Here is a 27,611-nt window from a genome sequence, read left to right on the forward strand (position 1 = left end):
TGTTTGTCAGTACCTCTATTTTATGTTTATATAATATATATTTTAAAGATTCATAGGACACAAGCAAAAATAAATTGTTAATCTCAAATCTCAGTATATGAACTAAAACCTGCTGACATGACAATACAACGGGTTAAATATAAAATATTATTTGGGGAGAAGTGAAAGTTTAATTTCATTAAAACCTCAAACATGTATTACTAACATTGTTAATGGTAAATTATATCATGATCCCTGCAAAAAAAAATAAACCCTGCTAAATATCACAGAACCAAAAATGTGATCACGTGTGCCTGATGACCGCTTGCTCAAAGGCTTTAGGTCAACGTGGCTGCTGCTGCACCATCACACCAGCAGATGGTTGCAGACTCCCTCAGGTGGAGCTCACGTTGACGCAGTGGAGGGATTTCTCCTCTCTGGTGAAGCTGGACCATAAAACCCTTCAATCACTCGGCTGTCATCTGCAGGCTCCTCGGCAGGAATGTGAAGAACTGAAAAAGCAGAGAAACGCTGGTGTGGAGCATTAGTTTGTCTCAGCAGGCTCAGGCCGGTGTCTTTGACGCAAAGCCCCAGAGAGCGCGTGCATCTAGGGGGGGGGGGGGGGGGAGGACGCGGAGACGTCAGAGGCCGCGTCCTTAAGACTTAAGTTCAGAGCTGATCTTCACTGCAAAATAAAAACCATATAAAATCCTCAAACTCCACGACCCTTGTGGCCTCAAAGGTCAGATCCGGGATCTAAATGAACAACACATTCTGGCCTCAAAGCAAATAAGCGAATCCCCCCCCCCCCCCCCCAACCAAAAAAATGTCAAACTATGCCTTTGAAGAAGGAGGAAGGCTTCTTCATTATAACAATGGAGTGAAATTAAAAACGATTAAAGATTGTCATGTTATTGAACTTCAATCCTCTCGCTAGAAAAAACATGTCTGGATAAACGGTGTTATGGGGGGGGGGGGGGGGGGGGTTGAATGTGTGAACAAGGGAGCGGCCGTTCCACCGCGTCGTGTTAAATGTGAATTTCAGATTACTCATTTCACAGGAAGCCATTCCTCTTTTCTTTTTTTATCTTCACCGCGAAAAAAGGGGCGTTGCACGACAGGTTCATTTGTTACTGAGCTCTCAAAGGGTTTGAATACATCTTGAATAAAGTAGTTAAAGTGGGGATGGGAGGCAGTTGAAAGCATGTGGCATGAGAGGAAAAGACCCCCCCCCCCCTCTTCATTCTCTTCTTATCCTCCCCAAGAGCTGACACAAATATGCTAAATATGCAGCAGTGCGACCTGAGTCCACAGGCCAGAGTTTATTTTTAGAAAAAGGCGCCTCTGCTCCTTTTGCTCCACTCAGGTTTTCTCATTATCTGCAGGACCGGGTTGGAAACTCGCCCCCCCTGTGCACCAGCCCCCACGCAGCCTCTCTGATCAGTGATCAACCACTGATCAGTGACATCAACCACAGCCCACTGTTATTCAATTGTAGTTTAATAAGACCTTTGAAACTGTGATGGTCTCCTGTGTCCTCAGAGGAGATCCTTCTGATCAGAAAACGTTCAATGAAACGAGCAGCTTTCTTTTTATCCAACTCTGTGTAATAAAATTGAAATGCTGCAAGAATAGTTATAAAGTCAAACTTTTTGGCAACTGTAGCAAAATTAATGAATGCACACTAGGAAACTAGGAAACACAAACACGCGTGTCACATTACAGTTTTAAAGTATGACGTGTATTAGGCACTGCCTGTAAAGGGTTTTTTGCAACGTGCCATAAATCACCTGAGAGAAAGTTCCAGCCACTCCGCGAATACTTCGGCTCCATTAGAGCGACTTTATCGTTGGGCAGAGCGCCAGCGGCGTTCGGCTGCAGTCGGAGGCGTTCGGGCGTCGTCGGGCTCACTCGGCTGCGCCAGAGCGCCGAGCGCAGCGGCTCGCGGCGCTCGAGACGCCATTCATCCGAGGGGACCGCGGGCACACCTGGTCGGACCGAGGCGTGCACGCACGCGCCCGAAGAGAGAAGCTTCCGCGCAGGTGAGTTTCGGTGCCGGCGACCGACCGACCGACCGACCGACTACCTCGGGTCCACCTCTCCGAACACTTTGTTTCTTAAACTCGAGGAGTTCTCAGCGGAGAGGCGCAACTTTGTCGCGTTTAACTTTAAACCAGCTGCAAACTTCTAGAAGCTGCGAGATACGCGAGGTGGGATTGTAGCTTATCTGTTTTTTTTTTTCTTTAAGAGTCATAAAGAAATAAAATAAATAAAACAAACACAGTGGAACGTTTTTTTCACGACTTTGTTTCCCTCCTACCTGTCAAACAGCACTCGGCTTAATCACTCGAGGAATGCGGTGCCGTTGAGGGAAACTCTCACTTCGTCCTCAACAACTCGTCGCAAAAAGAAAAGGGGCAACATGGCCACGGGCGGATTTAAGCCAAACGCCACGGCGGACTTTTTGGAGGAGTGGAAGGCGAAACGGGAGAAAATGCGAGCCAAAATGCTGGGGGACATAGCGGCGGCGACCGGTGCGCCCCAGGGTGCCAACAACCCCAACAACCCCAACAACCAGCAGCACAGCGGCCCGGACCGAAGCGCCTCCGCGGGGAACTGCCTCCCCCCCATCATCTCCTCCTCCTCCTCCTCCTCCTCCTACGCGGTGGCCCGGTCCTCCTCCGGCACGGCTTTAAAGAGACCCGAGGAGGAAACGCACCACCCCGCCTCCCCCTCACCCACAGCCGCCGCCGCCGCCGCCGCACCGCCGCCGCCGCCGGGCAGCGACCCGAAGAAGGCCCCGCCTCAGACGGAGGAGGCTCCGTGCGACTCCCCGGACTCCGGCGCCATGGCCTGCAACGACAGCGACAAGGGCAGCCCGTCGCCCGGTAAGGCCAAGGAGAAGAACGGCACGGGGCCCAGCGCCAGGAAGGGCAAAGGTCAGATCGAGAAGAGGAAGCTGAGAGAAAAGAGGAGGTCGACAGGTGTCGTCAGCATGCCGTCCAATGAGGTGAGGCTGTTCAGATCAAACGCACCTTTTCTGCAGAGATGAGCGGTGTTGCGGGAGCTGTTTTGTTGTGTTGGTTCTTGAGTGTGTGTGTGTGAGTGACCTAAAAATAAGTGTGTTGATGATGAAGAGTTTCTGAGCAAGGCTGCAGTTCAAAAACAGAAGCAATGATTTTCATCATTCAAATGTGGACATTTTTTATTTGAACTTCCGTTGAGTCCAGTGAAAACACATGATCGTTGTTGTTTTGGGGTTTAATGGTTAAAAAATGTCAAATAGTAAACTTACCACAAATTTAAAGAAACAAAACTCGTCAGCAGATCAAATTGGCCCACTTTGCTTTATTGATCAGGCCAACAAAAGATAAGTATAGTCCATATGCTTATTGATTATGGTCGAAACACTGCGAGATAAAGTAGATAAAATGTGAACCGGCTTCTCATTAGATATCAAGTTGCCTTCGTTCAGAGGGACTTGTAAAGGTCAGGGGTCATCTTTGGTGCAAGGTGAAACATTAGTCGTCAAAAGGTTAATCTTGCGTATTGCTGCCTTTTATCAATTTGGATTGTCGGGACTGAACGCGTTATTTACACTTTGGGCGAGTCGGACGTCCACAAATAGCCCAAATCCCAGAGAAGCTTCCCAAAAGTCTCCGAATTCCTCCCGTGCACTTGTCCGGTTCGATTGGACCTCTGTGGCGAGACAAAAGTAAGCAGCGCTCAGATGTTGGCGAGGGGGAGCTGAAACCGATGCAGGGGGGAGGTTGAGGACACTGTGTGTGTGTGTGTGTGTGTGTGTGTGTGTGTGTGTGTGTGTTGGATGGAGCACTCACGGTTCTTTTCTGTGACTGTAAACACCCACTTAAAAAAAAAAAAGAAAGAAAAACCACTCAAATTGTTGGAACAAATGTTTTTTCAATAAGCAAGGCGGGTGGTGCAGCTCCACAACCGCCCGCTTCCTTTCTCCTGCAACTTGGGAGATGGATCCGTTTTTTTTTTTTAAGTTGGCGCTCCACATCCTGCTATTAGGCGCTCGGCGGTGCCGAGCCGTTTGACAACTGGTCCCCAGCCAGGCCTCAACGCTTAATGGCCAATGCCAGATAGATGGACGGAGCCCGAAGGCAGCCGATTGTGTAGCAGACTTGTTTGGGTGGAGGTAATCCGATGAAGTGGTGAGCTGATATGGGCAGAGAGAGAGCGAGAGAGAGCGAGCCGGAGGCCTCCGATCCCGACTGGAGTTCTGTGGTCTGAGTCCCGGAGTCGGCTGCTTTGAGTTAGCGTGCCAGCTAGCGTCGCGGCTACAAGCGGGCCTTTTGCAGTGGAACCTCGTTGTGACGGATGCTTGTGAAGCCTCGTGATCATAAATAAGGGCGGTGTGAGCAGGTGGTCTCTGATCACTTTGTTGTCCAACAGTCCGTAAAACGACGTGATGAACGCAAAGCGAAAGCGGGTCATCGGGTGCCGGACGGCTCGCGAGCAGTTAGACGGGATTGTGGAGGAGATTTTTCACAAATATCTGACGTTTTATACACCCGACGATTAATCAAGCCGACAGCAACAAATCAACTATAAAGTCTAAATCCTACGAGTGTTATTCAGCTCGGCTTTTCTTTGGCTGAGGGACGACTTTATCTGTTGATTAATGTCGTTTCAGCATTTGATTGTAAGAAAGGAACACAGATCTAAGATTTACTATGCAGCTGCTTCACTGTTTGGCAGCACGTCGCCCTTATAAGACTAATGTTTTGCAAACTGCAGCCGCTGACTCCGACTCGCCGCGCGGATGATGTGCACGACTCCCGTTCTCCTCCCGTTGCTTCTAAGAGGAGCGAACTGTGCAAACCAAGCCGCCCCCCCCCCCCCCCTACCCCCCCACAAGCCCTCCATTGTGAGGTGAATGCGAGCGGACAGGTGTGAAAAGAGATGCGCCGCATAATGGCCGCTGAGCGGGACGTCGGCGCGCCGGGGGAACCCGAGCTCCGGCCCGCCGAGGCCACAATGGGCCGACAAAAGCCGCCTGCTTTACTGCAGCGTCAGTCAAAAACCACGGCCGAGGTGTCTCCTTTCTCCCCAAAACCAGTGGGAGGAGGGGGGGGGGGTGTTTTTGCTGCTGACCTTTGGCCTTTGCTCGGGACATGCTCCTGCAACAGAGGAATGTGGAAAGGAGTAAGTGTGTGTGTGTGTGTGTGTTAGACGTGACGTCAGCCTGTTTCCCGCGGGACGCACCGCAGTGGGGGGGGGGGGGGCGGGCCCTCAGAGCCCATTGGTCTGCTGCTTCGCCGCAGGGGTCGGCGGGTTGGACGGGCCGCGGCGCTCGGGCAGCGAACGCTGGTGTGGCGGGAGGACACGGGAGGCGTCCTCGTGCGACCCGGCGCCTCGTTTACACGTTTAATGTTGCACAAACATCTCGGCCTCCCGGACAGACGCAGCCAGAACCCACTGACCTTTTATGTGGGGTTTTTTTAGGGCCTTGCTGGGATTCTGAATTTTTGGGGAAAGGTTTTAAAAGTTGTGTAAGATGTGAGTGGAATATTAATAAGTTAATTTCACACACTTATTTTATTATAAGCTAGTTAACGGTGTGTGGACAGCAAACCACCTTAAATAATGAATTAAAGTTGTTTGGACAAATGTATACTTTAAAGCAAACGTTAAAAATAATTGTAATCATTGTTTTTTAATTTTTTTTTATTATGAAACCTTTCATCCGATGGCCCGTATTGCAGGTGTGTAAATGCATCGGTCGGGCATGTGGGACCCTGCGTGAAAGGATGCTGTGCACATCGTTGCTTTTATTTTCGGCGTGTTTCATCTGCTCTGTCTCTCTCTCTGTCTCTCTGTGTCTCTGTCTCTCTGTCTCTCGCCCGCGTGGACATTAATCAGCAAATGCCCCGTTGCTTTGTTTGTGCACAAATGTCTTTCTGCTCCATTTTGTTGGGCGGCGACGCTCAGCGAAGAGTGAAGTTGTATTTTTGGAGGAGGCGGCACGCTGGGAGTTCAGTTGGGAGACCATTAGTTTCTGCTTCTCGCACACACGGTGTGTTTTGACACCGGTTTGATAAAATGAGCCCCCATGTGTGTGTGTGTGTGTGTTTGATTCATCCTTTGGGTTTGGATGCGTTTGAAGCTCCCTCGGAGACGTGTGATTATACACCACGTTACCCTTTGTAGGTGCGTTCTCTGCACTCGTTAAAAAAAGGTATTAAATGCGCGTTGTCCCGCTTCAAACAACAAAAAGATCCTCACGGTTGTGTGTTTTATTAAATGCAAGAAAAGGCTCTTAATTCACAGCTGTGCAGGAGAATCTCAGAATGTTAATTTGCTTGCGGTGGAGCTCGTTTCTCCAAACAAGGTCACATCGTGGCAGTAAATACCACAGGGGTGTTATCACGGCCTTGGGGGGGGGGGGGAGCAAGGAGCTGTTTCGGGTTGGCTGCTGCGTTTCCCTTTTCTTCACCAACGCAGCTACGGGAATGCTGAACTTTAAAACCCGACGGGTTTTGGTCGGCCTCGCCGGGGAGAACTGCGGACAGTTTAATGAGGCTCCTGTCACCCTGAGGTGTGTCGAAGGGCGACCAATGCAAAGAGTCCCGGAGAGGAAGTGATGTCTGCTTCCACCGAGTGACCCGGGGGCTCTCTCTGCACCTCTTGGGGGGGGGGGGGCTTTGCATTGGAGCCCAGATTGAGCGCTTCTTGAGTCGTATTGAGCATTTTAACATCGATCCTTTCTTCCGTGGTTATTTGAGTTGCCTCAGCTGATCCTCCTGACAAATGATGATGCATCACAATCTCAAAGTAAGGTATCAAAATAGTAAGAAATGACATATCGACACCAGTATCAGTTCATTTGGGTTTTTTTTTTAAACGCACGTGTGGTGATAAGAAGGGATTCACGGTTTCATCCTTTATGTTAAGCACCACGTGGTTTGCTTCCAGTAAATCAAGTCACGGTGCAGCATTCAAAATCCGATTTGGATCCGCCGCTTCCTCTTTGCACGCAGAGTTCAAAGTCCTCTTTTCATGCACGTCGCTAGAGGGAAGCGTGTTCACCTCCACGCCGCCGTCGTCCCAGTGACCCGGCTGGCGTCTTCGTGGTTAATCTTTAACCAGCTTCTTGTGTGCTCGACCCGGGCCGCTTGTTTGCCATCGACTCACTGTCCTCGTCTCCACACTCTGAAGTGGAGTCCGTAAACAGAGCAGGGGATTGATCCGGTGGAATGTGCATCGTGCACGCGTGTTGAAACGGGCCTCTTAAACGCAGAGACGACCCCCCCGACCCCTCCGCCCCCCCCCGTCGCAGCGAGCGGCCTCGACTTCAAGTCAAACTCCAAAGATCGTTCTCCCCTTTCCGGGATTCTTCTTCCTCCTGACCGGGAGCGCTACCTGGGCCGTGACCTTCGGCTCATCGGTATTTTACTCCCAGTGGTTGAAGGGGGGCAGTGTGGGGGAGGAGGGGGAGGGGGGGGGCGGGTGTGGGACCTTTTGGTCGGACATTCCTGTGTGCTGTGGGGGTCGGGGAGTCGGCGCGATGAGGCGTTGAAGCGGAATCGCTCGGCGACCAAAAGTCTCCGTTTCCCCACTCGGCTCTATTTTAATACCCTTTTTTTTATAATTCTGTCCCAGATCTTCTATCACGGAGAAGCTCATTTCACAGCTGGATGCTCCTTCTCTAATACGCACGTTTACATGTCGAGACATGTGAATATTCTGTGGGAAATAACTAAATCGTCTATTCCTGAAATTTAATACTACAGAATATTTTCTAATTGAACATCGTAACATTCATGCAAGCAGTGAAGTTATTGTTAATCAACACACTGATTTATGTTAAGATGCAAAGTAAAGAACCTGAGGAAATTGTTTTTTGATCCCATTTTCTGCAAAATTTGAAATACTGCTTAATAATTTTATTAAGATATTGATCAATTGTAAGAGGATGAATTACTTCAATTATTTTTAAAGTTCCAGGTCATTGAAATGTTTTTTTCCGTTGACTGAATACGAAGCCTTTAACTGTGTCCAAATCAGTCGGCAATTACCGCTGTACGTGTGCTCACTGTGCCGTTTTATTGGGGGGGGCACACAATCGGCCTCAGTGGTGTTTGTATGAGTGAATGCGCACCGACAGACGGATCCTGTCTGGTTTCACGCACTGCCTCCGTGTTATGTCACCACGGGTCCCAAGGCCTTTCACACGCGTGACCCAACCTGCTTCTGGGGGCGGGACAGGGGAGGGGGGGGGCGGTGTGAAACATCCCCTCCAGGCGGTAGAGAAAAGGACGCCGGTAACGGAAGCTCCGCTCGCCGAGAGCAGCGCAGGAATGCAGCTCGACCACCTTCCTCCCCGAGCGGCGCCGTTCCCCCTCCCATCCAACACCTGGAAGCGCGTGTCGGGTTTACCGAGGTGCTTGGCCTGTAAACACACACGACGCCGGAGGGGGCTGGTCTCATACGGACTGCCCCCCCCCCCTCAAACCGGCTCGTTTAATCCCGCAATCAATGCGTTTGTTGTTCCAGTGAGTAATCAGAAGAGGAAGTTTCCTCTCGCTGCAGATGTTTTTGTGATGACTTTTTCTGTTTTTTTTTTTGTGTTTTTAAGGTTCCGTATTTAAACCCCTTTTGAATCGGTGCCGGCTCGCTGGTTCCCTCTCGAGAGCCGACGTGAAAACGCGAGCGGCGAGAACAAATCGTTACAAGAAACCTCCAGCGAAGAGGCCGACGGCGCGTGTGTGATTCCCTCCGTGTCCGCTCGCCGCTCCGCCTGCTTTTTTTTGGCAACATCTGTTGCCTTTTACGGTTTGAAATGACAGGTCTCTGGCAAGCCCTCGCAGCGGCTGATCGGCTGTCACTCGCCCTCCGCGGTAATAACCTTTTGCCGGTGGAGCTAACGGCCCGATGAAAGATTCCCAGGGACGCGGCGGTCTGGATTCTGTTGGTCGTGCGCTCTCCAGCTGCTCTGGTATTCGGCCTGTAGACCCTAAACCCTAAAGCTGCTTTGTGTTATCTCCTCTTATTCCAATAAAAAGCATCTCATTAGTCATTTAAACCCGAGTCCTGCTTACATCCATAGTAATGTTTGCATAGAAAGATTTCAGGCTTCAAGCTCATAAGAAAGCATGAGGTACAGCCGTGTGTGTGTGTGTGTGTGTGTGTGTGTGTGTGTGTGTGTGTGTGTGTGTGTGTGTGTGTGTGTGTGTGTCCTCAGCTCTTTCTTCTCTCCCTGTGGCGGCCCGAGAGCGCCGTTAGGAGCCTCCTCTGAGGCCCGTTCAGGGTGATTCAGCCTCCAAATGGACTCAGTTTTCAGGTTGCTGTCGTTTGTTGGAGGAGAAGAACTCTGCAGACTGCAGGAGCTGCACGATGTGATCTGTTATCGTTCACACGCCGCGCTCGTCTACTGCAAACCGGTTCTTCCCCTTCAAGCTGGTGTACTTTTGGTGTGTGTGTGTGTGTGTGTGTGTGTGTTAGCTCAGTCTGTGCTTAGCATGACTCATGGTCGGGTTTGGTGCCGGCCAGCAGACCAACACAATGGGGCTCCGTACACAATGGTCCAGCGCCCCCCCCCCCACACTCCCGCTGGAATGCAAAACATGCTTTGACGGCTTCCCGTGATGTACCTCACCATTGCTGCGTCCGCTTTGAAAACTGGTTTCTGTAACCACAAAGTGACGCGAGTGGGCGGAGCCGAGAACAACCGAACGCTGAGCAAGACGTTTTCATCCTCCGCTTCCTACTCCATCTGTACGCTGCTCGAGCGTGGAGCTAACGGGCGTCCAGGGAGCCTGAAAGGTCTAATTAAAGTTTATCAATGGCTCACAGCTCGTCGGTGAGGCACCAATAAGTTGAGTAATAATCATCTGAGAAGTTCAACTCCAGTTAATATAGTAAAGGAAATACAACTGGAAAACAAAGTGGAGGCCAGAAACATTTGAAACCACCAACTAGACCAATAGAATGTGCTGTTATCGCGGGACGTTGGACGTCCTCCTCTTATAATAACTCAATAACTCCCTGGGCCTCGTCACACTCGTCCTCCCTCCCGCTCACTCATAATTAATGGGAGGCCTGTCCACCTTCCGCTTTGAGTCCTCTTTCAAGTGTGTGTGTGTGTGGGGGGGTCTCCTCCGAACGCCTGAGGATGATTTACAATGCGGATCAGTCACGTAAAGTCACGTGGTGGTTCGGGACCTTCGTGGGGGGGGGGGGGCTTCCTTCTCAAAGGGACGCTTCAGAGAACAGATAAGGAGCTTCAGTGGTGGAGGATGGAGCTGCAGGCAGCTGTGTGCGGTTACGTATCAAACGGACTGAGTGGTTTTATTGCCGGAGCTTCTCGTGAGGACGGTTCACTCGGAGTCTCACAAACCGAGTGAACGCCGCCGGGCGTTGCAGGTGTCGTAAACCAAAATGCCGCCTTTCGCTTTTCAGACTTGACTTCGAGTCCCGTCCGGAGTGCGCGGAGCTCCAAATCGATCAAAAGCCGGCGGTTTAGCCCGAGGACACGTCCGGGTGCACATTCTTCGGCGCTGCACTCTTTGTCTCCCTCCCCGCATAGTTTCCCCCCCCCGTGCCCTGATAAGCGTTTGGGCTTTTTCCAGGGATATCCATTAGCAAAAGACTAATCTAACTCTCCCTCTCCTCCTCCTCGCATACTTCCCACATCCAACCGTCTTCTTCACTCTTTCATTCTGTCCTCATGCCGTCACTCTGCTGACAGAGATAAGCCTCGCCGGGGGGAGGGGGAGAGGGGGGGGCGACTGACGGCAGCCATTTCTGCCGTAGAAAGAGGCACTTTGTCTGTTTGTTAAAGTCTCAGGAGGAGAGACGAGAAGCCCGAGCGGAGCTTTTCTAATCTGACCTCCTCAGCGAGGAAAAGGGAGAGAACTGGCGCATTAGCAGGAATGTGCACGTATAAGGAGGAGGCGGAGGGGGGGGGGGAGACTATCCACGTCCACTCTTATTTGTATGTAAATACAAAGACGCAGCGATGCGTTGAATCAGCACTTCAGAGAGAGCTAGAAGTGAAGGGAGGATGGAAATGTTATTGTTGCACCAACGTGTGTGTGTGTGTGTGTGTGTGTGTGTGTGTGTGTGTGTCGTTGGGCGGGGTGCACCGCTGAGGAATGCACTAATCACGCCACCGTGCAGCCCTGCCCTCGCCAGCCACATTTTGCCTTTTGTGTGCACTTGGCAACCGCTCTCTCTCTCTCTCCCTTCCCATTAGAAGACGCGGCGACATTGAGATTCAAAGGAGCGGGAACCGTTTATTGTCCCGTCCTTCCAGGAAGAGATGAAGCCGCCCCCCCCCCCCCCCCCCCCCCCCCCCCAAAAACCCAAGTCCGATACGAAAAGACCACCAGAGGACTTTCCCATTAGAAGGAATGGATGGAGGAATGTGATGGTGTCACTAGCCAAGAGTCCGTAATTGAATCCAAAGCGGCTAATTAATGCACGGCGCTTCAGCGCGGCACACGACAAAGATGGCGATGATCTCGGTATCTAATTAAAAATAACTGGTGGACGTCCACTCAGAGAGGATAATTTATTTAATGTGAAAGTGCGAGAAAGGAGAACACGTCGGCCTCGTTTAACAAACCTTCCCTCCATTGTTCGAAGCGTTTATCAGGACGCTTTCCGTGACGAACTGTAATCACTGGCTTTATGTTTAATGTGCAAAAGATATGTGACAACAGGGCCCGTAATTATGATTTATTAAAAGCACATAAGTGTGTGTGAGAGTCCCGTCACTGTTGACTTTGGTTACGTGCTTTGCAGCATTTTTCTTCCCTTTGAGCCGTGTCTTCATTACAGAGGAATTCATTTGAAATGACTGTAATTTGCGTAACTGTGGCAAGTTATTCTTTCCTCATTCTCTGATTCGTTTGCTCGGTCGCGTCTCGCGGGTCGTTTCGGGTCTTTTTCGCTCCAAATTTAAATTGTGTCCCGCAGGGAAATCCACTCAACCCCTGTTTGTGTAGGTGGAACTTTGCTTTCGGTCGCTCCGGAGAGGTTTCCTGGAGGAGAGCAGACGGTAGCTGGAAGTTTCTTTCATTGTCTTCTCGCCCTCGGGGGGGGGGGGCGAGGAAGGACAGAAAAGAAAAGATAAGGGCCCCCTCTTGACCCCCGTTAACGCCGCGTAGGACGCAGCCATCGAAGAAAGTGAAAGGTCACGCGGAGGAAGGGGAGGCAAAGTGGAAATGACGAAACGTAATCACAGGCTGCTCACGCGCCCATCAGCTGTCAGAGGAGGAGTGACGACGGCCGGAAGCACATTTGACTAATGAATCCAAACCGATAACGCTGCTGAGAAAGTGTACGTGAGACCTACATGAGGATGAAGCAAATTATTACAGACCCCACATGCTGAAAAAGAACGTTCTACAACCAACAAACACACCAGCAAACAATGAAGATACTTTGTCGTGTTTGGATTGAGACCGAGTTCCCACCGCGAGATGAAGAAACCTCACTTTCGCTTCATTCTTGTCTTTATTGTCTGCCGTTCGGATCCGTTTCTGCTGAAGCGAGATAAGAAGACGACGCGACGCCCGTCTCCTCCCGCCGTTTCTATTTAACTCCACTCGCACGGACATCTGCAACGGGGTAGCCGAGTGGTCAGTGGCCACACACGTCGTCTTAATAACGCTTCCCCCAGATGTTGTCTTTGTGTTTCGGCAGCTGGAGGGAGGAGGAGGGGTGGTGGTGATTTTCCCGTGTCTGCTACTCGTCTCTGCTGGCGAGCACAGACGACTCTGGAGGGAATGTCGGAGCGCGACGAGCCAACGCAAACCCACAGCGACTTGACGGGCGTCCCGAGGCTGCTGGGGGGGGGGGCGGCTCGCAGTCCATCGACATTCCTCCGATGTTGGAACCTGGCTCTCCGCTCGCTGCTGACTGATTACTCCTTCCTTTTATTCATAAAAAGAAACACAGACATACATTTCCAGCGGCCAAGGCCGACACACTTTCATTTGACAGATTATTCCTCCTTTTACGGTTTACATCCCACTCAGTTGTTTACTTCCTTGCATCTCATGTGCTGTTGTGTGACGATCTCGATGAGCTCGGGTCGGACTCCTTCCAGCTGCTCCGTGTTGACGTCTCTCTTTCACGAGCCAGGTACATCAGTCCTGGACGCCCTGTAATGGTCTCGGGTTTACTGGGTGAGCGGCGTTTACTTGCGTGTTTTTAAATGGTACCAAATGGTGTGAGAATGTGTTGTTGCAGTGGGGGGGGGCGCGATAGCCTCGCAGAGCAGACGGTGGGATTTTAAATAGGAGCCTTCCCTGTGTTTTCCACCCCGTAGTTTCTCTTTCTAAGCCGTGTCCGTCGTAGCTCCAGTGGCCCCCCCAGAGGCCTCCTCCTCCTCTCCCGCTGCGGTAGGTGGGCGCCGCTCGGGCCCCTCAGTGTATGCGGACGAGCTCCCCGCGTGGGCGCCAAGGCGGCTCAACTGTGGAATCCACGTGTGGGTTCGACCGCGCAGGCTGTCGTGCAATACGAGGCACAAACGGGACTAATGGCTGATATTAAAAAGGGAGAAGGGGGGGGGGGCTGCTTAGTAACGCTATCGTCAATATCTTCCTGTATTCCACGAATTCAAACCGAATGTGTAGACTTTCAAAAGGTACATTCTGCGCCTGCAACGGCCCCAATGGAGCCAAAGGGGACATTACGCAATGACATAATATAACATGTCAAACGTAGACTTATTTACTTAATGTACCACGAGGACACCTGCAGGAATCCAAGGATGAAAGGGTCCAATAACAAAAGGCGTGTGCAGAAATTACATGTTTAACGTCTACAATGCATCAGAACAGGTGGATTCATCCCCCCACCGTGACCCACAAGTTCCAGATGGTTCGCACTACGAGGAAATTGTAAACTCAGACTGTCTACAAAAAGCACCTTATGTTTGAAAAACATTCTTCTTTTAAGTTATTGCAGCTATAAAAAAAAAAAAAAAAAGTTCCATTCTTTGAAAAACCTTGTAAAAGGAGCCAACGCGACAAAGCAAATCATTTTTTCCGCCCGTGGAGCAGCGTGAATTAGATTTTGGAGCGGAAGGGCCGTCGGTAGCGAGGCGCACTGTGACCTGCCAGAGGTATTCGTTTCGTTTCAACACGCCGTCTTCAATTAGGCTGCGATTCGGGCTCAGAGATTCCCCGGCAGCAGGCCGGGCCCCTTTGAAAGCGGCAGAAAGGAAAACCATCCCGGGAGCAACCGTTCGCTCTCCACTAATGAGTGGAACGGCAACGCGCGAGCACGCCGCCGCCGCCGCCTCGAGAGGGCCGCGCTGTTGTTTGTCCGGCCCTCTTGTTTGGTAGACTGAGTTCCCGTCTGGCTCGAGCGTCGCGCCGCCCCGTAGGAACGTTTTGTGCCGGAGAAATTCGTTTCTAAATGGGTGCCAGACATTTCCTGCATCCCAAAGTCCGCTATGATACCGCGCTCGGGTAAAAGAGCTGCACGCGATCGCACCGCTTGGCGAGGAATAAAAAGGGCCGCGAATATATCCGAGGGTTTGTTTTGGCACAAGAAAATCCGAGCGTGAAATGCTGCGGACCGGCACATGCCGAAAAAGGGGCGGCTCCTGGTCTCGATGATGGCAGCACCTGCGTTTCACCAGGAGACGTGACGCCGGGGCCGCACTCGTGTTTCGATGCCAGGTGTGTTGCGCAGGTGTTGCATGGTTAAGCGCTGCCATCAGGTGCCCTCAGGCTGCCACTGCTTTACACACACACGCACACACGCACAGCTGTCTTCACAGTCACTCTCCAGGTATCCGTGTGTGCGGTGCAGAGCGGTCACTCCATTCCACACAGTTGCGTGTTGTCGGCCTACTTGGTTCTGGTCGCTGCTTTACACTCTCGCATCGGACCGCCGCCGCCAAACGGGATATTTGGGGTCACGAAAAGCTCGGCGTTCTTCCGGCTGCTGCAGGAAATACTTCTTCGTGGAGTTCAGGGCCGCGAGTTATTTTTAGTTCAGTTGAATTGACGTGACAAGAAATACAGCATTTTTTTAACTTTGAAAGAACTTGAATATTATGCAAAGGTCAGACTGGTTTGTTAGCGAGGCTTATTTACTAGAATAAGCGCTGTGGAAATACCACAGAAAACAATACAATGTGTTGACAATTCAGAAATGTCGACATTAGATCAGTGAGTTAATCTCAAGGTGAGGGATCGTTCAGGGAAAATGAAACCATCCTTCGTAATTCCGTTCATTTCTGGATAATTGGAGCCAGACGGCGACTTGGACACGGTAACACATGTTCCACTTTTGTAAACTAAGGCTGTTGTTTTCATATTTAACTCATCACAGTTGATAAATGAATCCACTTTGAAATGAAAATGAAAAGCCGAGCCACAGGGACACTAACGCCGCAGCGGCTGACCACGGCTGACGTCCGGCACGCAGCCAATCGGCAATCGCTCTCCTTCGGCAGAGAGAAGAGCCTGTTTCGTCTTTGGTTTTGGGTTTTATTTGTGAAGGCGAGCGGCTTATAGAAAGGTCTCTCTTTTAAAATGGCCGCGTCGTGAACCATTTTCTATTAGATTAGAATCTGCTGCTCAACATCCGCTTAAGCTTATGTTTAGGATACTGAAGGAACCGCTTTCGGTTGTTATTCTCTGTGCCTTCCGTTCAGCTTGTACTCGGTGCATCGTGGGTACTGGGAACACGGCAAATTTCCCACGGAAACATTTTACCACCGAGCGATCCGGCCGCCACGTTTGACCCCCCCCCGCCCCGTCAATAGGCCCGTAAAACCTGACCAGTGCCACAGTTTCCCTCGGCCAGCAGGAAAACCCAGCAGTGGCCAAAGTACACCGTGTCTCCTCGGCTGCATCTCCGCCCCCCCGCCCTCCAGAGCGCGATCGGCAAAAATCATCCGATGCCTGGAACGCATCTCGGGGGGGGGGGGGGGGAGCTGGTCACTGGACACTCTGTTGTTTGTAAACAAAGTTTCCAAATTGGATGAAGTTTTTGCACAAAAACATCAAGACAGGAAGGAAGGAAGGAAAGAAAAGGCGTGCGTGCCCGAATCGGCTAGATTAGATGTTAGACAAAACACCCCCCCCCCCTCTCCCCCCCTTACCTCCCTACCGCCACGAGTTACAGCCGCCCTGGTCTGCGGCCCGGGACACACGCGGATGTTTAAACTACCTCAAAGCAGCGTTGCTCTGCAGGGGGTCGTCACATGTTCGTTCCAGTCTGCTCGGTGACTCGCGCTCAAACACCGATGAAGGGTTCAACGCAATAAAAAACACTCGCGTGTTTGTTTCGTGTCTTTATTTTCTGCCACTTTCTGCAAAGCGGAGATTCACCCACAAGCCGCTTTTAAAAGCCTTATTGCTCCTTTTCCTGATGTTTTTATTTTGCCCCCCCAGAGGGAAAGACGGCATTTGAAGTCATTTTAAAAAGCACAACACATTTGGCATTTTCCCCCTGTGCATAAATTTGACATCCAGCTAAACAATTAACCGAGATCCGAATGCTAACCGTGTAATTACGCAAATGTCCTTCATCTTGAATAAATTCACGGCGTTAAACGCAATCAGCAAATGTCACCCATTACCCGTGTTTTGCAGTTTCCCACTTCCTGTTGTGTAACACCTCCATTTTTGCTGTGATTCGTTAGGCAACTTTTAATGTGCCTTTTTTATTTCTTCTTTTTTCTTCATGCCAAAGCTCTCGAGTGGAAATGCATAGCAAGCTGTCCAACTATTTACAAGCCCCGGTTCTGCTCCAAACTCACTGTGCAGATTAGAGACCAGAGAACAAGTCTGGCAAAGTTAAAGTGGGCGAAAGGCCGTTTCCCACAAATGCTTTAAATGTGCTGAGTCAGAGCGGCCTCAGTGCCCCCGTCCCTCACATGCAGAGGAACGCCGCTCGCAGCCGGACCCCTGTTGTTTGTTTGTCCAAAGCTTCTTTTTTTTCTTCTTCTTTGTTTGACTGAGGACTGATTAAAAGACTAAAGTCTCTTCGGGTGAAAATGGAAAAGCAAACTGGACGTTCAGAGCTGAAAAAGTGTGCGGCCTTCAAGCTGTAAACAGCGGATTTTACAGAAAGCGCCCGGAGGGCTTTGTGGCCAATAAAAGCTTTGATTCTTGGGAACGTCTTGCACGCAGTTTGACTCAACTGTCCCCAAACAACCCCCCCCCCCCCCCCCCCCCCCCCCTTAAAGACCCGCTTGTGCAATTCAGGAAAGAGGACGGAGGCAAACGGGACGATGCACAGCTTTAGTTTTTGCTGACAAACTGTCTCATTAATCTGCTTTAATGCCGTTTAATATTGTTTAATGCAACTGGAGTTGGATTATTTGATTTAGGTGACTAGTCGGGGGGGGGGGCAGAGCAGGATACGTGTCTGACTGTTTTCACTAAACACTCTTGCGAGGGCCGCACTCGTGGTCCAGCTGTAAACAGGAAGCAGAGAGGATTCTGGGAAAACCCGTCTGCTTCTTTTTAGCTGAAACTCGTCTTTTTAATCTCTGTCACTCGGCGTGTTGATGAAGGCGTGTGTGTGTGTGTGTGATTGTGAAAGTGTGCGCTGGGTGGAGGATGTGCACCCACTCACAGTGCTTTGTAGTTCTGTTCGACCCTGTTTTTATTAAACATGAACAAACTCCCCCCGAAAAAAACACCCCGCATGGCTCGTTTGCACTGACTCGTGGATTCTGGGGCAGAAACATCCCTTAAATGGTTGTGCAGCGTTTCGCCCCCCCCCCCCCCCCCCCCTCTCTTTATTATTATTTTTGTGCAGTAGAAGAAAGAAATGAATTCTGAAAAGCTGAGGGCAAAACGGGCCGCGCGTCCATCCAAAGTAAACCTTTGAGATCCCCCCAATTCCACATCTCCGGCAAGTTGGTGCATAGCGGAGCGGTTAGTCACCGCTCGATCCCCTTTGTGTTGACGCGGACAAACTGCTGTTTACTTTGAGGTTTTAATCTCCAAAAGCTCCACCCTCCGTTTCCCCCGCATGGACTCGGGTCTTAATGTTGAAAGCGGTGTCACCCTGTCAAGTTGGCAACTGTAAGCAGCCGCGAGAAGAAGACGTCTCGTGTCTCAGCTGGAAGCAGAACGGAGAAAGAAACGTGGAAATAAAGAATCGAGCCGACACAAGTTTGGCTTTTGTTATTGTGTGTGTGTGTGTGTGTGTTAGAGATGGAAGGAGAGCCGGTTAGCGCTGGGCTACATCGGGAGAAGCAGGAAAGTACTGCCCCCCCCCCCCCCCCTCCCCTGATAAACTGTTTGGCAGGAAAGGCCTCGCAAATGGCAGCATTCCTTGTGAGGCTATTTATTTATTTATTTACTTTTGCCGCTAAAGGGCCTTTTGAGCCCTTTTGTTCTCCGCCGGCGGCTCGAGACAGGAAAGACCGCTTTGCTTTGCGACCCTCTGGGAGTTTGGCTCCGGCCTCCTCCTCCTCCTCCTCCTCCTCCTCCTCCTCCTCGCCACCATTCGTCCCGAGGCTGGTTTGTGTTTGCGATGCAGCGGAGATTACGGGGAGCGACGGTTGGAGGCCGACAGACATCCGCTCAAATAACGAAAGCTGACTGGTAAAGGGATGCTCGCATGCTATGTTTGTAAATGTCTTTTTGCGTGGTCAAGGGACATTCCCGCCCCCCCCGCTTGTCCCCGGGGGCCGATGACGCCCGTCTTCCTCTCGCCCGACCGGTCCATCCAGTGTTTGAGCTGCAGCTCCGCTGGGATTCCTGGAAGTGAGTGTGGTCACGTCTCAGAGTCTTGAGAGGATTAGGAGGCGACCCGAGGCTGCGGGGGGGCCAGAGGTCGGCGTATAGGAATGACCTCGCCTGTCAGTGTGCCGACGCGCGGCCGAGCTACTGTCGCCTCTCCGCGGGGAGCCGAGTCCTTCGCCTCTGACGGACGGACATGTTTCTCTTCATTTTCATGAGAAAGTAAATGGGGAAAAAAGCCGACGCGGCTGTTTTTGATGCATTCGATGGTTGAAAATGAGCTTCGCCTGAATCCCCACTGACCCCCGACCGCCTGTCTCTCCCTCCTCCCTCAGAGCCTGGACGAGCTGGACGACGACGACGGAGGGGAGAAGGACCGCAAGGAGGAGGAGGAGCTGGTGCAGGCCAACACTTTCCAGAACGAGGCCATGGCGGCCGACCCCGTCTTGATGGTGAGGAGCAGCGAGGTCGCTCTCCCAGCGCAGCGACTAAAGCAGAGGCACTGTGGCTCAGACGCACAATGTGTCCCTGCGTTTCATCATCATCATCATCATCACCGCCGGCCGGAATGCGGCTGAAACCCCGTCGCAGCCGGTTCCAACGTTCTCACAGGTCTCACAGGCCCGAGGTTTCTTTTTAGCGACGTGAAGGTGAGCAGCTAGTGCTCATGTGACTTGATAGAGGCGGCTGTTGCTCGTCACAGGCGGATTGGGAGGAATTTGAAAGCGATGAATCGCTCTTTAACTTGTCCGTCTTAATGTTTTTGGAGCGTAAGCAACTTGAAATGTTTACATTTGGGCCTTTTCATTGTTTTACGCACCATTTAAGCCAAATATCAAGAAGGTGTGCACATACGTGGACGCAGTGTCCACGAGGACAAACATTCATCAGCCTCCCTTTGGAAGCCCGCTTGCTCTGTGTGGAAGGTGTGAATGAGCTGCGTTGCTCTTCCTCCTCCTCCTCCTCCAGATGAGTCCAGCGGGCGTCTGAGAACATGAACCAGTCAGAAACCAGCAGCCCCGATCAGACGCGCTCGTTATTTAAGCCTTTTATTACATGTAGTCCGCTTACGACGTTGGATGTGGAAAAGCGTCCAGCTGTTTAACCACTGCAGCCGCTTCACCTCATTTACATGAAAATTGCTTTTTGAAAGTAACTAAAAAAAAAAAAACGACAGACTGTTGACTCCCGCGTGGCTCAGTGGGCTTAGTTTGTTTTTTGGGGGCCGGACCCTGTCTGAGGCTCTTTTGTGTACCGAGCAGCACGCTGACACCCCCCCCACCCCCCCCCCCCCGTGGAAAGACCATTTCCATCAGACGAGCTACGCATTAAAACACACGCTTCCCTCGGCCCATCCGCGTTCCGACTGAAGCTCTCCGCGTGGGGCCCTGACGCACAGCACATGTGCTGATGCAGCAACGAACCATTAGATGTCTCCCTGCCATCGCGTGAATCCCAACGTGCGGGGCCGCGGCGCGCTGCTCGCCACCAGGAGAAAACGGGAGCCGGAGGAGTCCGGTCGCGGTCAGCGGATTTACCGCCAGGCCGCCAGCGAGACGTCTGTAAAGATGGAGCATCCGCCGAATGGGCCGCTCCTCTCGGGGGGCGGGGGGGCGCCCCATTCATCAAGGGGAGACAAGCGATCGCCGCGTCGCGCCCGGTGTGATAAACGGCGTCCGGCCGGAGCCTCGTAGCGCTTATCAAGATATCTGAACCAAAAAAAAAAGCGTATTCTTTTTAAAAGAGTGGAGTATTCTTCTGGATCTTTCTAATCCAATTCAACGAGCCTCATTTGCCTCTTTAATTTGCACCTTTCGGACCAGAGCGCCGTGTGTGTGTGTGTCTACACACACACACACACACAGAGACTGATTTCCGACCTGGAGCCTCGAACTTCACTTCATCTGGTCGCCTGAAACAATATTTGACCTCACTCACACTTCTGTTGATGCAGGATTTTAAGGATCGCTGTCGTAAAGCCGACCGAGCCGCACCGATATTCGTCTTTGACGGGACTTCGGGCCGCAGGAACAGTTTAGGTAGTTGGTGAGAAGCTGGAAAAACATTTTTACAGCGAACCAGGAGCACCGCAGTCGATTTTAATCAAGCTTTGTTCGGATATCATTGGAAACGTAGACGGGAAGGGGCTGGTTATTTCTAAATCTAGTGGGAGAAGCACCTTTTCGACCGCCACGCCGGCCGAGAGCCGCTCGGGACTCTCCGCATCCGGCTGCGCGGCGAGGAAGCGGCGCGTGACGTTTTCCCGTGGACTGTGTGGGGATGTCGTTGGCAGGGAGATGCGTCCGTGTGCCTCCGCCGATCCCCGACTAATGGGAGGAATTAAGCCCGTGAGCCACTGCAAACACAAGTCGGCGTGTTTGATTGTGCAAAGTTGAAAGCGGTTAAAAGGATGTGATTTCTGCTCAAATCCTTCTGCTTCGGCTCTTAATAAAAATGACCAATCCCGTCCACGCGGCTCCGAACACAAAGTGAAAGGTTTTTACGGTGTTCCTCACCAGCTGCCTGGGTTTCCAGGTCAATTGTGTATTTAAATACCCCCCCGCTGGTGCATTGGAGTTACTCTTGACTGTCGGGGCAGGAGAGTAAGCTCACATTTCCATATAGACAGCATTCTGTGTTTGTACGCTGTGATCTGTGTTGTCTGAGGCCCACAGCTGCTGCAGGCATCTCAACCAAAACAATACTCCTCTTGTCTGTGTACGTGACGCGGTTCGCTGCGCCGTTATCTCAGCAGTTACTCGGGGGGGGGGGGGGGGGGTCAACGCAAATCTTTGATTGTGACTTTTTAATTAGACGAAACAAGGTCGGACATTTTTTTTTCACTGTTTTTGTCCTCTCGAATAACCGGCCTGGCTGTTCTTCTCCAACAACACCAATGCGTCACCCCTGGGGAGTCGCCCCCCCCCCCGCCTTCGACTGGATTCCAGGTGTTGCATTCTGCACAAACTGGCTTTTCCAGTCCAGCTGTTGGATTACAGCAAAGCCTCAAAAATGTCAGTTTTCCAGAACCAATTTCGTCAAAGCGCTCCGAAATTCCAGGTGTTCCGTGAGCGCCGGTACCATTCGAGGAAAGGGGGGGGCTGAAGGCTGAAGGCCTCTTGTTGCACGTTGCCCCTGACGGACGCATCTTATGCTGGAGATGTCTTTTTGCTTCTTGTTGGTCGGAGCAGCAGCGCCCGGGGCTCTTCTCTCCACAGCTCCTTGAGTTACCGTCCGTGTGCTGACGCTGATCCTTTTCCTTTTCTTCCCTTTCAGGAAACCCCCAGACCGGCGAGCGGGCGCCACAGGAGGTGAGAATCGTTTCGGCTATCCCCGACCAGGAGAGCGGGCGTGGGGGGTCGCGCGCTTTGAGAGGACGAGAGGCGGCGGTTTGAGTGGCGAGCGGCCGATCCGCTCTGAAGTCATCGCAGGGCCCTTTTTTCCTCCCCGTTGCGTCGCCGTGGAATTTTGAATCCTCAAAATTGAGGCGCTGCTGCCGTCGTCGCGCTTTTCTCGGCTGCGAGGAGACGGCGCTCGATGGCACTTTGCTGCCGTTCCTGAAACGCGTCGCTCATTCCGGTTCGAGATTGCTTTGCGAAGATTGCATTTGATGAGGGGCTTTTAAACTTTTTTTTCTTTTCAAACCACCTCCAAAAAAAAGATTGATTTCTGAACCGACGCCTGCTTCTTCTTTCTCAAATAATTTACAGTCGCTTTGTTCTTAGTTTTTTTTTTGGCAGATTGCACTAAATTGTTGTAAAAGTATTGCGCTTTCATCTGCTTTCAATTTTTCCAATATTTGCAAATAGTCAAATTTTGTATCTCCAAATTGCAGCGGGAGACAAACCGTGAAGTAAAATGCACCCTGAAAACATCAGCTTGTCTTCTCTCTTTTAATCTTTATTCACAACCAAATTGCAAAGTTGCGTCCAAACCCCGACAGGCGAGTTCACCAATCTGCCCGTGTAACAACCGCTGACCCACCCCCCCCCCCTCTCTGGACGCTCTGCAGCAGACCCGCCGGGTGGGCCGGGCGGCGCCTCGACAGATACGTGTCTCCCTCTAATCTCCTCACTTTCTGTTGCCTCCCGTCCGGCTCTCTTCGGCTTTTCTCTTTTGAGATTCGAGCCGCAGAGACTCACTTTCGCGTCGCCGAATGCGTATCCGTCTTTCCGATGGCCGCCCGGACTCTCCTGCTAGAAGCCACTTCCTGATGAAACACCATTGAATCGCGACGATTTCAACTTTGGTAAAATTTCCAATATCGTTCGCTGTAAAACCTGGTGACCTTTTGTTCTCACTATTAACTCCATTTGAATGCTCAAAGCAGCATTTCTAAAATAAATACACAATTCCGTGTTTTGCCGGCAGAAGATGTCGCACGATCGTTTCCAAGTTTCCTGATAATTATTGAGATGAGTTTGGTAAGCAAATAAACTGCACACCAACATCCTTCCCCGGCTGCAATCTGCCTGTAAGTGGGGTGAAGAGGAGATGAGGTTAATGTTCTGCTCGAGCCGCATGGAAAAAAACTCTTCTTTTTCTTCTTTTTCCACGTGTATGCAAATTGTTTTTTAATCAGAATCCTTTTTGCACCAAAGTTGCAAAAACCTCAATGGCCTTTTCTCCATTAATGGAATAAAAGGCAGAGGGGGGGTTGTTGATAATGCACCGCTAATTGAAAGGGCAAACGCGCAGAGCGGATTCCCACCTGTTCTTTTGATGATGGATGTGTCATCACATTCAAGTTGTAATAATGTGGCCACGATTCAGACCTGCAAGCAGCCTCACCATACAGCCTTCGGAGTGGTGGAAAGGTGCACGAAATGCACCGTTCTCCATCCTTCACCTTGTGTTGCATCCATGCGTCCTGTGTGTTTGTTGCAGCTCTACGGGCTCCGATGAGGAGGCGGAGGGGAACATCAGACAACGACACAACCGCCACTGCAGAGATGGAGCAGCAGCAGCAGCAGCAGCAGCAGCAGCAGCAGCGGGGAGTTTGGAGCTGCGGGTGGAGGAGCTGGAGAAGGTGCGTCTTCGGATACTGATACCGATCAATACTCCAGCGGTAGAGACACAAGCCGGTCGAATAGTCTTCACTTCGCTGTTGAAGCGATGGCCTTTAACGCGGTGCGGATGTGTCTTTTTCTCCCGCGCCGTCGCTGTCAGACACTCAACCCCCACCGCGGAAAACTCGGAATCAAATGTCACTCGGGTAGCTTTCAGGGAAGAAAAGGGTTTTAAAGTAAGTACTGCTTTGACCCGGGCGACTTCAACAAGTATTTTCCTCCGCTGAAGGACTCGGAGCACTTACCAAACCCATTTCACACACTTATTTTGGTGCGCTGATAAAAACTGGCGTGGGTGTGTTGAAGGTCTGTTCACGGCACAAAAATATCCGACTGAGCCGCAACAACCATCCGTTGGTTTGGTCTGAATGCATTATATATATATACGTATAATATATATATATATGAGTGAGAGATGAGTAGTTGCATTGGTGAGCATATCGGTGTCACTAATGCTTTGCACCTTTCGCTCTACCTACCTGACGGTTTCTATGGAAACGATGTCCATGCTTTCCTGGGTGTGATTTTTCTCTTCAGTCCAAGTTTCAACTCGTGTTGCTCGTTATAACCTCTGTTTAGAGCACAAAGACGCTTCCACTCTCCGTGTGAACAAAGTCCGTTTATTTAAGAGCAATGGCTGCAGGAGGCGAACTAGAGCGCGCTGGCTGTTTACCAGTAACGGTTGATAGAAACACAAAAGCGCCGTTCTCCCGCCGTCTGTTATGTTGATTGTGACGGAGCGCCCGTTGTGAGGAACGTGCTGGAATCAGAAATAATCTGTTTGATTAATCGTCATGCCACACGTTCTTTTGAAGCCCTTACAACATGAGGCGCTTGGATGTTCTTTCAATAAAGAAGTCTTATGCGAGCGTAACTTGGCAACAGATAACAACGCGGGCCGAAATGTTGGATGCAGCTGTTTGCAGCTGCATGTTTGGCACGCCGACGGCCTTCTAATGCCGGAGAGCAGGAAGGTCGAGGTGACTTTGACTTCCTTGGGATGGAATTCTCATGGATTGAGGGAGTTGCTGCGTCCCAGATAAACGTCACATTAAGTCGTATAATTCATATAATCATCTTGTGCGTGTGTGTCTTTTCAGGAGCTGGCCAGAGAGCGCCAGGAGAACGACAGGTTGCTGAGATCCGACCAGGACAAAGACGACGTCATCGACAAGCTGAGGGAGGAGATCGACTTGCTGAACAGAGTGCGTGCAGCCGGCGCCATTCTCTCCTCTGGTTTCTGATATTCTTTGCGCGTTCCTTTGTGTTTCCTGGTGTGTGTGTGTGTGTGTGTGTGTGTGTTTATTTCCTATCATCATTTTCTTGCGGTCCATTAGGATTTGACCTATTTTTCGGTGTAAACGCGGGGAGCAGGAATGACAGCCCGGCGTTGTGTGAGTGCAATTTGCATTTCAAAAACTCACCGGTGATTTGATGACATTTTGATGACATCTGTGACATTAATGTCTTATTGATCTATCCACCGAAAACAAATTTGCAGCCTGGTGGATACGTGTTTCGGAAATGATTGTATGTCCCGCGTAAATTTTCCGGGTTCTCTCAGTCACGTTGGACAAACACGGCTGGCCGATCGTTTGGTTGCGTGAAGGATAAAAGAAAGCGATCAATAAGTCGCACGTTATGCAGCTGAAAACGCCGCAGTCTTCAACCCGCCACAAGACCTTTTCTTTCTACTTTCGATTTGCTCCTCGGCGGCTGGTAAAAACCCTCCAATTAAATCTTTCAAAGTAAATTTTAACCCCACACTTACCGTGTCGTTTCACGTTCAGCAAAGTGGAGCCACAAGCCAGACGAAGATCACTGCCTCGATCTCCAGCAGCCAGTCTGCCTCTGCTCGAACAAATGGATCCTAATCAAACAAATGGCCTCATTTCACATTGTCATTTCTCTCTGAAATTGTACCCCGAGTAGTCGAGAACGAGCGCACAAGTGTACTTTTTGCAGTTTTTTGGGCTTAAGGACTTGTTGCTATGACTACAGCTCCAGATGAATTTCAAACCAGCTTTTCTGATGTGAAAGAATCCAGTTCACCGGCGTGGTGTTCGAGTCAAATGTTCTCCACCTCCCACTGCATGATGTCGCCTGACTTCCTGTGCCATGAAATAATTTGCTCGGAGGTTTGCGAGCGTTGCAATGATTGGCTGAGAGCAGCTGTCAATCGCGCGGGAGAATCGGCCCCCTGAAATTGCAGCCTGCAAAATGGGAGCCGCCCCCTAAACCCTGTGAACCCTCATCGCCCTCCCGGCACGCCGTCAGCTGTTCCTGCTCCACCCGTGGGCTGCTCCGCCTGTGTGCGGCGGGTGGTAGAAGGCCGAAAGCGAAGCCGGAGGGGACGGATCCCAAAGACCCTCCTGTCTCAGGCGTTGGCAGAGAGGACACGGAAGGATTGTGTGAAAGCACAAGCAGAGGGTGAAATGAACCCGACTGCAGCGGTGCGACGCTGCGGGGGCTCATATGATGAGCTAACGCGCGTACATGTGTGCAACAGGTTGTATACGTTCTGCATGCAAATGAGCGTCATGGCAAAGAAATGCGCTTCACAAAGATCAGCGGTAAGACTTTGTGTCCTCTGAGAATTGGCGTCTCAGTCAGGTTTTCTAGTGCAGCGCTTAATGTAAATGAATCCATCTTCTCACACGGTTTGACAGATGAAGCACTGGGATATTAAATCCTGACTAAGAGTTCTCTCTGTCCAGTTTAAATCCCTTCCCTAAGTTTTGGCAAAGCAATAAATGCAGCAAGACGCACAAAAGAGGGCAAATAGTGCTCAGCAGCGGCACTTTACTTGCATGTCTTTTGGTATTCGGAGCAGGAGACGGTGCAGATATCGGCTGGAGTTCACCGTGCCATCGATGCGGCTCTTCTGTGAATTCCCCCCCCCTCCGGAGTTCTGCAATATTGCAAGAGGCATCAGCCCGATAGCATCACGCGCTCAGGAAGCCGCTCATAAGAGACGGCTCTCAATATGAGGCCGGTCCGACCGGCTGATAAGCCATCGCAGAGGCTCCCGCAAGGCCTTATGGGAAAGATAACCGCCGGACCGGTCAGAGGAAGATTGGACCCGCGGTCACCGGAGAAGTTTATTTGGGGGAGAAAGAAAGGATTAAGCTCGGCTGCTGAGCTTTTATCTGCCCCCTTAATTTACGCTTTGAAGAGCGAACTCCTGCCCGACGATGTTTGAACCCAAACATTAAAGGTGCGATCCGAGCACAGCGCTCGTGACAGGCGATGATTCGCTGTAGTAACTCTCTTCTCGCCCGCAGGACCTGGACGACATTGAAGACGAGAACGAGCAACTGAAGCAGGAGAACAAGACTCTGCTGAAGGTGGTGGGTCAGCTGACGAGGTAGAAAGACGACGACGACAACGCCGCCTCCTCCCGACGTTTCCGCCGAGGTTCACGTCCGTCATCGTGACCTTTGACCCGCTCTGGTTCTGTCGCTTTCCGTGCTCGAGGTGAAGCTGTAAGCTAGTCGTTTCAGTGCGTTGGCTCCGCGCTGTCGCTGGACGTATTTAATGTAAATTTGTTGTACATAGCCCGCTGAGATGTTTGGGGTGGGGTTTTAAAAAAAAGGTTAAAAAAATGAATGTATGGGGTGCACAAACAAGCGCAGACAAAGTATAAAACCTGCGCGCAGACACCATTTTTAAATTCAAAAGGTTCTCCAGCGGTGAAATATTTGGGTTTCATCAGAGGACACGTGGGCACCGGGACCGGACCAGCAGCAGCAGGTCTTAGAAACTGCTTCTCTCTAATCATTACTTGTTTTATTTGAATCCCAGTCGGGCATCAAACTGTATTTTCAATGGTTCAAAATTAAATAATAAAACTACATGAATTACC

At 51.0% G+C, this 27,611-nt stretch overlaps 1 protein-coding gene and 1 long non-coding RNA gene across 3 annotated transcripts; one reads left to right on the plus strand and one right to left on the minus strand.

The window, feature by feature from the left end:
• Nucleotides 1-150: 150 nt before the first annotated feature.
• LOC120817752 (uncharacterized) lies at nucleotides 151-2,683 on the minus strand. The gene is made up of 2 exons (XR_005712003.2): nucleotides 2,300-2,683; nucleotides 151-491 (listed from the first exon to the last, which is right to left on the minus strand). It is a non-coding gene; the product is annotated as an uncharacterized LOC120817752 (long non-coding RNA).
• pawr (PRKC, apoptosis, WT1, regulator) lies at nucleotides 2,317-27,611 on the plus strand. 2 transcript variants are annotated; one of them, XM_040174249.2, is made up of 6 exons: nucleotides 2,317-2,989; nucleotides 19,013-19,129; nucleotides 21,954-21,988; nucleotides 23,565-23,706; nucleotides 24,847-24,951; nucleotides 27,031-27,611. In XM_040174249.2, exons 1-6 carry the CDS (start codon nucleotides 2,402-2,404, stop codon nucleotides 27,115-27,117), a joined length of 1,074 nt encoding a protein of 357 aa, XP_040030183.2. In that variant the 5' UTR covers nucleotides 2,317-2,401; the 3' UTR covers nucleotides 27,118-27,611. The 2 variants fall into 2 exon arrangements, with proteins under 2 accessions (XP_040030183.2, XP_077956611.1); XM_078100485.1 differs by lacking the exon at nucleotides 19,013-19,129 and having other exon boundaries at nucleotides 2,402-2,989.

The sequence above is a fragment of the Gasterosteus aculeatus genome, chromosome 4 (assembly GCF_964276395.1).
Source record: "Gasterosteus aculeatus chromosome 4, fGasAcu3.hap1.1, whole genome shotgun sequence".
Lineage (NCBI taxonomy): Eukaryota > Metazoa > Chordata > Actinopteri > Perciformes > Gasterosteidae > Gasterosteus > Gasterosteus aculeatus.